Below are 10,709 nucleotides of genomic sequence, written 5' to 3' on the forward strand. Positions count from 1 at the left end.
TTGCTGAGCATCGGTATTGAACATGATGAGCATGGACTTTGAAGCCGACTGTCTGGTTTTCAGTCAGTGTGAGAGTTCATTGCTCTTTCAAAAACTATACATCTTTGGATTTTCTGGGATTTCTCTTATATAAAATACAAAATAAAAACACAGAAAGTATTTTTGATTAAGTATATAGCCAAAAGAGACGATCCCTCTCTTCTTGGGTGGTCTAGGCAACAGTTAAACTGTTTCATTATTAAAATTAAAAGGATGATTAAAGCTAACCGTTTTCACATAATGGTAATTATATTTGTCCTTCTGTCAACAGTACTACCTAAGCCAATTTGTGAGAGTGGGATTTGAGTGGAGCTCCTTTGGGTTCTTGTGGCTGCAGAGGGTGGCAAATGTTTTTGCATGTAAAAGCTCTGGTGGAGCCTCACACATGATAGGGTTTCAGTGATGACTGTTGTTTCACTAACAAGAACAACTAGAGAGACCAAAGAAGTTCTTTATCATAGTAATGGAATACCACTGTCTATCAAGAAAGTTCATAAAAATTATTTGGTTCTCACAATAGCAAATCTGTTCGGCTAGGAAAAACAAAATGAAAGAATAGTAGTTTACTCTTCCTTCCGTGTCAAACCCCTGGGTTCCCTCACAGTAGCCAGAGTAATTATACTAACTTAATTTGTTTTATTCACAAACTTTAGTAAAGAGGTGAAGGGCTTTAGCCCACAGAATGTGAAATGTTTTATCCAGTATCATTGGAGAGATACTCAAAAGGCTCCTGCCCAGATATGTTTACTCTCATCCCCCACTTGAGATTTACATTTTCAGTGCCTTTAATTGCCCGAGCAACTACCATGGAGTAGATCAGACACATGAGATGCGGTGGACCTGGAACAGACGGTTGGGGCAGCACATGAAGAACCTGGGGACAGGGCCTCCCTGGTGGCGCAGTGGTTGAGAGTCCACCTGCCGATGCAGGGGACACGGGTTCGTGCCCCGGTCCAGGAAGATCCCACATGCCGCGGAGCGGCTGGGCCCGTGAGCCATGGACGCTGAGCCTGCGCATCCAGAGCCTGTGCTCCGCAACAGGAGAGGCCACAACAGTGAGAGGCCCGTGTACCACAAAAAAAAAAAAGAACCTGGGGACAGGATCAACCTGGAGTCCTAGCAGGAAGTCTAGCCTGCAGGGTAGAGAGCAGGAGCCAAAGGATTAGACCAGACTTAACAGGCTGAGAGCTGTCAGTGTCAGAAAGGGTCACACAGGGCATTCCTCAGGGTCAGTGAATATTTGGAAATCCTAGTGAATATCAGTATCATGGAAACCCAAACAGGGTCCTAGTTACAAAGCTGGGACTCAGTACAATTCAGGCTTGTTAGAAGACTGAGCAAACCTAGGGCAAAGGGAGCAAAGCAAAAACACATTTAATGGAACCAGATGAGGTGGAGAAACTATGATAGCACCAGACACTTATTGGAAACAATAATAACATTGGGATTATTTCTGAAAGGTCCTTCCTAAAAATTCTCCTGTCCATCAGCACAGTTGGAGAATGAGGTGATCCCATGGTTGGGCCTGAGAGAGTGAGACTTAGGTCAGTAAAGAGGGAGCATTTGTCCAGCTGTTCATGGATCAAGAAGTTCAAGGAAGGAGAGCTTGAGATTACCCCAATGGAGAACTGAGGGAAAGAGAAAAGGGGACAGATCAGGGCAGCAAGCCAAAGGTTGTGGGAAAAGATGCTGCAGAGGAAAAAGGAGAAACAGAGAAGTCAGAATATGCCTACCCGTCTGTTTTGCCTCTAAGGCTAAAAATTCATGAATTTTAAGATGGAAGATTAGAGCCTATAACAGAAAAATGAATGAGGGCAGGGGCTTTAGGAATATGACAAGTAATTAAATAGAAGGGGGAAAAAAAAAACCCAAAAAACACGGTTGAACTAATTTCCACTAAAGAAGAAGAAGAAGAAAAAAAAGATTCAAGTTCCTAACCACTTGTGAGCATAAAATGAGATTAAATGCAAAAACATTTCAAAAGGTTAAAAGCATTATTCAAATGCAAACTGGGTTTTGTTGCTACATGAATCATAGGGAAGACTGGTCCAAGGCCACCCAGATTACAGGAATAAACCCTGTAGCTTCTTCCCCTCCTATGATTGTTGCTTCTCTTTTCCAGGGCGGTCCAGCAGGAGACCTGGAGCAAACTGACAGTTATTTAGAAGCTCTGCTTAAAGAAGATAATCTCCTTTTTCAGAAGACTTTTAAATAAAGTGACTGCAGGTACAGGACACAGTCTTCTTTCAGAAAAAAAGGAAAGTACTTCTCAAAATTAAAAGAAAAGACATTCCATTTTTTAAAATGCTAATAAGAAAAAAAGATTCTTTAAAAAAAATCTCTTCTGCACTTGTTATTGTAAAGTTCATCTTGTTTAACAGTAAGAAAATTTTATGTTTTAGAAATGGAGACTGGTTTACAATTTGTATGTTTCCCAGTTCTATTCCCTAACTCTTCCTGTTCTTTCAGAAACCATTTCTAGAGTTCTTTAATTCCTGTGAGCTGCTAAGAAAGATGGAAATATCATTTAGGCTTAAATTTTGTTTTCACTAAAAAGATTGTAAAAACTGGAAAACAATGGTTTTTAAGCGCCAAAGAACTACAGAATCGCCTCCTTTTGAAACTTGAGTTGAAAAAGAAAGACATTATACCCCTTCTTCACTACAGCCAGTACTCAGTAAAGCAGATAATAAACATCCCAAAAGAACTTTGAGGTATATTTTATATGATAATTTTATTATTGAGTTATAGTAAAAGAACCAATCTTCTAAGCATAATATGAATACATATTACATATATGTAAGAATTGTGTTTTACGTTTTCCTTGACAACTGTTTTGTTTTATTTGTTTAGAAATGTCTGCAACTTTGGACAAAAGCAATAAAACATTTAATAAATGTTTGTGTAGTTGTATAATTTTAATTTTATGAACATACACATAGTACAAAATTTAGAACATGTGAAATGGAATACAGTACAGTGAAAAGTCTTCATCCTGTTCTTGTCTTTAGTTACTTAATTACTCTTCTCAAGAGGCATGGTTTTACTAGTTACTTATGAATTCATCCAAAATCAGTCAATGTATATAAAACCATATAAATCATTATGTGGATATATATATGGATGTAATAGCATCCAAAATATGCTTTTGGTTTTTTCCACTTAATATATCTTCAAGATCATTCCATATCAGGATCAGTATATGTAGTGCTGTCTCATTATCTTTAAACTGCTCTTTATTATTCCATTCTATAGGTATACCAAAACTTATTTTAGATAAATATCCATCTTATGATGGACATTACATTTTTCTTTTTTTTCTCTTTTATAAGGCTTTTGCTTTTCTTTCTTTTTTAAAAAATTTATTTTATTAAGGTATACTTGATTTACAGTGTTTTGTTAGTTTCTGGCATACAGCAAAGTAATTCAGCTATATATATATATAATAGTTTGCATTTGCTAATCCCAAACTCCCGATTCATCCCTCCTTCTCCCCCCCTCCCTCTTGGCAACTATAAGTCTGTTCTCTATGTCTGTGAGTCTGTTTCTGTTTCATAGGTAAGTTCATTTGTGTCATATTTTAGATTCCATGTATAAGTGATATTATATGGTACTTCTCTTTCTCACTTACTTTGCTTAGTATGATAATCTCTGAGTCCATCCATGTTGCTGCAAATGGCATTATTTCACTCTTTTTTATGGCTGAGTAATATTCCCTTGTGTATATATGTACCACATCTTCTTTATCCATTAATCTGTTGATGGACACTTAGGTTGTTTCCATGTCTTGGCTATTGTAAATAATGCTGCTATGAACATTGGGGTGCGTGTATCTTTTTGAATTATAGTTTTGTCTGGGTATATGTCCAGGAGTGGTATTGTTGGATCATATGGCAATTCTATTTTTAGTTTTTTGAGGAATCTCCATTCTGTTTTCCATAGTGGCTGCACCAATTTACATTCCCACCAACAATAGGAGGGTTCCCTTTTCTCCACACCCTCTCTAGCATTTGTTATTTGTAGACTTTTTAATGACGGCTGTTCTGACTGGTGTGAGGTGGTACCTCAGTGTAGTTTTGATTTGCATTTCTCTAATGATTAGTGATGTTGAGCATCTTTTCATGTGCCTATTGGCCATATGTATTTCTTCTTTGGAGAAATGTCTATTTAGGTCTTCTGCCCATTTTTGGATTGGGTTGTTTGTTTTTTTGTTATTGAGTTGTATGAGCTGTTTATATATTTTGGAAATTAAGCCCTCATTGGTCACATCATTTGCAAATAATTTCTCCCAGTCCATAGGTTTTCTTTCCATTTTGTTTATGGTTTCCTTTGCTGTGCAAAAGCTTATAAGTATGATTAGGTCCCATTTGTTTATTTTTGCTTTATTTCTATTGCCTTGGGAGACTTACCTAAGAAAACATTGGTATGATTTATGTCAGAGGATGTTTTGCCTATGTTCTCTTTTAGAAGTTTTGTTGTATCATATCTTATATTTAAGTCTTTAAGCCATTTTGCATTTATCTTTGTGTATGATGTGAGGGTATGTTCTAACTGCATTGATTGACATGCAGCTGTCCAGCTTTCCCAGCACCACTGGCTGAAGAGACTGTCTTTTCTAAATTGTATATGCTTGCCTCCTTTGTCAAAGATTAATTGACTGTAAGTGTTTGGGTTTATTTCTGGGCTCTCTATTCTGTTCTGTTGATCCATATGTCTGTTTTTGTGCCAATACCATGCTGTTGTGATTACTGTAGCTTTGTAGTATTGTCTGAAGTTTGGGAGGGTTATGCCTCCTGCTTTGTTCTTTTTCCTCAGGATTTCTTTGCCAATTCTGGGTCTTTTATGGTTCCACATAAATTGTAGGATTATTCTAGTTCTGTGAAAAATGTAATGGCTAATTTGATAGGGATCGCATTAAGTCTGTAAATTGCTTTGGGTAGTGTGGCCATTTTAACAATGTTAATTCTTCCAATCCAAGTGCATGGAATATCTTTCCATTTCTTTGAATCATCTTCAGTTTCCTTTATTAGTGTTTTAGAGTTCTCAGCATATAAGTCTTTCACCTCCTTGGTCAGGATTATTCCTAAATAATTTTTTGATGCAATTTTAAAAGGGATTGTTCTTTTACATTCCCTTTCTGATATTTCATTGTTAGTGTTCATTTTTTTTTCATGTTTACATGTTCTCATCCTTTTGGATTTACATGCACACAACAATGAACATTCTTGTAAATATGTTCATTTCACACATATGCAATTATACTTGTTAAATAAACTTCAGAAGATGTATTGCTGGGTCAAAGGGTACACACGGTTATTATTAATAGATATTGCCTAATAACACTTCATAAAAATTGTATTAATAAATACCCTCCAGCAATATATTAATGTCTGTTTCTCACACCTTCACCTATCCCATGAATTATCAAGCTTTCTTATGTCATTGATCAAATAGGTGAAAAGTGGTATATACTTGTAGCTTTAATGTACATTTCTTATGAGTAAGACTGAGCACCTTTTCATGTTTATAATTCATTTGAATTTTCAAATTTGGCCTTTGTTCATTTTTCAACTTGGTTGTATTTTGCTACTAATTTATAGGAACTATTTTCATATTAGGGAAATTATCTTTTTTATATGATGTGTGTCACAAATGTTTTCTCATAATTTTTCATTGTTTAATGTTTTTATTATGTTTTGAGCCATGTGAGATTTTCAAAAATGTTTGCTTTAGTTTCCTTTCATTTATGGCTTCTGAGTTTTTTAATCATATTTAGAGAGTACTTTCCAATGCTAAAATTCAAAAGAAATTTTACATTGTTTTCTCTAATGATTTTGATAATCATATTGCTAAATCTTTGATTCATCTAGAATTTAGTTTGCTGTAAGGAGTAAGTTAGAGATCTGACTTTGTTGTGGTGTGTGTATTTCCACAATAATGTCCCAAAATTATCAGTTGAATAATCAATCTTTTCCCCAATGATCTGCAGTACCACCTTATTGCATGTTAAATTCCTATTTGTATTTGCACTGAGTTCTAAAACACAAAAAGATCTCTATTTTTTTCCATTGATTGTCTCATCTTTTCTCTTATTGGATCCATGTTGTTTTGGTAGGGCTAGCTAATAATTTTCTTTTTTGAAAATTTCCTCTGTATCTTTGCGTGTGTAATTCTTATTCAAACTTAGAATTAGGTTTCAATTCACTACCTACCCCTCAAATTTTGTTTGTACTTTGTTGGGTTTGTGGTTAGGGAGAACTGAATATATATGTATATATATATGTCTTGCTACTCAAGACCAAAATATGCCTTTCTATATGTTCAGGTCTTCATTAGTGACCTATATTAGTATTTAAAATTTTTCTTCAACTATATCTAGTATATTATAGTTATATTTTTTGTAATTAATTAGATTTATTCTATGGCCTATTAAAAATGAATCTTTTTTCCCATTATCTTATGACTAGTTAATGTTTTATATAGCAAGATTTCTGATTTTGAGATACAAATATTATATCCAGTGTAAGAATTCTCTTTATTTCAAGTAATCATTATGCAGTGTTTTTTAAAGCATAGTTTATATGATCAAACAGTTTCTGGATCTCAGGTCCTTGCATTGTTGATCTATACAAAGTTTTCCTTCCACAAGGGATTTTCTTGGCCCCTTAAAAACTTTCATTATCTTCCTCTGCCAACATCAGTATCCATTCTTCCTTTAATCTAAAAATTGGTGATTAATGAATGTTAATGGCGATAAGAAGTCAATGCCTCTGAGCATTCTTCTGGCAGACATTTAGAAAGAGTCTGAAGGGGGACTTCCTCAGAGAATGGTTTTTGAAGATTTTTACAGGATATTCCTCATATTTCCTAACTGAATATTCCCAAGGGCTGAGTCCTCATTATCTCATCTTCTCTCTTTATACTCTGCATAAAAAATCTCATCTACTGTAATGGTTTCAAGTAATACTTCCAAATGAATAAGTTCTAAATTTCTATGACCTGATTGAACACTTCATTTAAATCTAGTTATGAAATAGAAATTTTCTTTTGAAAGTCTATATTGGTATGTTTGACAGAAAATTAATCATAACCTCTCCGATTTCTGTCAAGTTCATTTAGGCCCCAGTGGCTCCAGTTCTTGGAGGATCTGGGGTTTTAAACAGGTAATCAGTTAGGACTAAGGAATGGGGACTAAAGTAGTAACTAGACTTATGAACTGAGTCAACATGGGAATCGGGAGGGAAAAATGGAGTAAGTTTAGGGGAGGAGAGCCATGTTGGGACCAGATGACTCCAGGAGGAAATAATATAACTCTGTTGCTCTTAAGTATGGTTGGTAGCAAGATGGCTTGGGGACCACACGGGGCAATTCATTTCCATTATTAGACCATGGATACAGTTCTTAGGCCCATTGGATCAGCTCTGAAGTCCACTGGCAATTTGGGCTTGGCTGGGACCAGATAAGCTCAGGAACTAGAGTGGGATAAAACCAGCAGGCAGAGGGTATGGCTAGATGCAGGTTTTGAGACACAAAAGACAAGAACAGAAAGCGGGGGTGGGGCGGGTGGGTGCGGGCAGTGGCAGGTACAATGCCAGAAGACACAGCCCCGTATCTTCCTTTACCTGCAGTCCACATTTTACAGCCTACTACATCTACAACTCTTCTAACTACTTATTATCTGGTTATCTCTGCCTATTTCCCTCTCGTACATAGAATTCCTTTAACAATACTCAGAATGTTTAATTTTTCCATGGCTTAAAAAAATGTTCTTCATCTAAATTTATCTTCACAATATTCAGATGTGAGAAGGCAGATACTCTTAATACTATTTTACAGATGGGAAACTGAGACTTAACCGAAGTAATGGTTCAATGTAGTTAATAAGTGGTAAACAAAGCCTAGAACCCAGACTTTCTGATTGCAACTCTAAGTTCCTTCCATTAAACCCCACTGTACCACTCAATAATGTAGGCGTAACTTATGGCTAATGATATGGCAAGGGTTACCCTCTAAAATACTGTCTCTGTCCTTCACAGAAAACTCTATCTCTGAACGGCAGTAAGCAGCAATCCCATCAGCTAGTAAGTGACCTTGGTCTTAAAATTGTACAGGTAAATTAATCTCACTGGCTTTCTATTCTTATTTAGCCTATAGCCATAAGAGGTTTAGAGTAGTTTCTAAGTGCATATGTTAACCTCAAGTTTTAGTGAAGAGTGAGGGACTAAATCCAGAAAGAACTTACATGAAAACAGCGGGAGAAAACGCGTAGACTGTGACTCAGGATGGGGAATAGCGAATCTATAGCTGGTGGTGAGACAGCACCTCCTGCTAGAGACCTGTGTGTGGTACAGAATACTTAAAATGCAATATCCATCCGGTCTGCGAACACTGTGTGAGTTTAAGACATGCTTGCGTCTGCAAAGTCTAAATCAAAAAGCCAGTCAACATGTTGATCAAATCTGTAATACCGTTGACAAGAACAAAGTAAGAACTTTCACTTATCATTTGGCTATGATTCTCCATTTCCCTCTTTTTTCAGTGAAATAGCCTAAGGTAAATGTGTGTGTTCCACTGAATGGGGAGGTCTTCAGAGAACCCACAGCTTGTAGGTGAGTCATTGAACACATTTAGCACTGCAGGCATGAAAATAATTGGGAACTAGCCTCTCTGCCCTTGGAAATGTTCTGCATGTAGGGAGTTATTTTAAAACCAAATTAAATCTTGGCATGGGGCTTCCCTGGTGGCGCAGTGGTTGAGAGTCCGCCTGCCGATGCAGGGGACACGGGTTCGTGCCCCGGTCTGGGAAGATCCCACATGCCGCGGAGCAACTAGGCCCGTGAGCCATGGCTGCTGAGCCTGCGCGTCCGGAGCCTGTTTTCCGCAATGGGAGAGGCCACAACAGTGAGAGGCCCACATACTGCAAAAAAAAAAAAAAAAAAAAATCTTGGCATGGAATTCTAATGCTATCCTTTAAACAAATCTAATAAGTGCAGATTGATTTACAAAGACTGTTTTCAAAGTATTTAATGCATTGGTGACATTTTATAGAAAAGCAAATTACAGGAATCTGCTTTTAAAAGTGTGATTGCATCTAGACTGGCAGATAAATCAATACAAATTAGCCAACATGTTCATACTCAAATCAAAAGTTAGAATGCTTCATAATCCTTTTCTTTTTTTCATATCTGACCAATTTATTTTGGGGAAAAACAAAATAATTTACAGTTTTAAATTCAGATAAATATTAGTTTCTAAAGATTGTTACTCAACTGTTGTCTTGAATTTACTCATTCCTGAGCTGTAGCACATTTTACTTCATGTCTAAAAAAACATAAAAATGAGAAAAGAAAATATGGAATAGAAAAAAATAAGACAAAAATGTAACAATCTGAAATACTAGGCTACTGTCTGCTTTTCCTTGTCCATTTCAGTTGTTTTACCTGTAGATCTGTATATTTCAAAATGTGCTGATGCCATCTAGAATAAAAGGGAAGGGGAAATACTACTGCTAGAAAAATAGATGACTTTAGAACGCTGTGCCTGGTAATAGAAGATAAAGAAGGGATCATTAATTCAGTACAGTTAAAACAACTGGCTGTCCATTAGGATGTATGGAATCTAATACAGCCTTTTGAGCCCTTAAGCCAAAAAAACCAGATGACTTAAAAGGAGGTAACATCCAGGAACTGGGGAAAATTAAACCTATGCAAAATTAACAGTTATTTTAATCCTTGTAGCAATGTCAGGAACATTTCTTTTAGGACATTACTGTCCTTTGTTCTTTGTTTTCAAATATGAATTAAGGACTGCCTGCTTATGACTGTTTCCCTCCTCAGAAATTTTTACTTAGTGTAGTTGCAAGCAAACCCGGCTCTGACCCCGAGGAGCTTACAAATCAGTAGAAAAATGAGGCAGATTCTGCTTTTAACTCTGAAAAAGCTTTTGGATATGCTATAGACTGAGTATTTATGTTCCCCTCTCAAATCATATGTTGAAATCCAGACCCCAATATGATGGTATTTGGAGGTGGCGGATCTTGGGGGGGTGATTAGGTCATGAGGGCAGAGCATTCATGAATGGGATCAGTGCCTTTATAAGGAGGCCCCAGAGAGCTCCCTTGCCCCTTCCTCCATGTGAGGACACAATGAGAAGACGGTTGTCTATGGGAAATGCGTTGTCTATGGGCCCAGGAAATGGGCCCTCACCAGACACTGAATCTGCCTATGCCTTTGATCTTGGACTTCCCAGACTAAGAAATGTGAGAAATAAATGTGTTTAAACCTTCCAGTCTATGGTATTTTTGTTGTAGCAGCCTGGACTAAACAGTACGACCCTGTGTGCACACTGGCATGTTGTCTCTCTTTGTCTCTGCCTATGTATGTATCTCTCAGCTCTCTCTCCCTCTCTGTCATTCTCTGTGTCTCACTCATGTGGCAGCTGCTGACCCACTTTGCCTGCTGTGAGCGTCCCAATTTCACAATGGAAGTCTGTTGCTCTAGACAGCAGCTTCTCAGGCTCTGATGGTGCTATTTCTGAGAGTTTAGAAGATGAACTATCAAGTTCTTTAGTTATTCTCCAAAGGTGTTGATGTCACGTCCCAGGCCAGCAATTTTGTTGTTAGCCCAATGTTTGTGGAAGCACTGTGGGTGTCAGCGGTTCATATGCAAGAA

The 10,709-nt window shown here is 37.0% G+C and overlaps 1 protein-coding gene across 1 annotated transcript in view; it reads left to right on the forward strand.

The window, feature by feature from the left end:
• MORC1 (MORC family CW-type zinc finger 1) overlaps positions 1 to 2,254 on the forward strand; it is a gene marked incomplete at both ends in the record, with an annotated part of 187,542 nt that extends 185,288 nt beyond the window's left edge. The window contains one exon of the mRNA XM_079704879.1: positions 2,162 to 2,254. Coding sequence (XP_079561005.1) covers positions 2,162 to 2,254 — 93 coding nt within the window. The remainder of the gene's footprint in view (positions 1 to 2,161) is intronic.
• Between the last annotated feature and the right edge of the window lie 8,455 nt (positions 2,255 to 10,709).

The sequence above is a fragment of the Hyperoodon ampullatus genome, assembly GCF_949752795.1.
Source record: "Hyperoodon ampullatus genome assembly, chromosome: 5".
In the NCBI taxonomy this organism is placed as follows: domain Eukaryota; kingdom Metazoa; phylum Chordata; class Mammalia; order Artiodactyla; family Ziphiidae; genus Hyperoodon; species Hyperoodon ampullatus.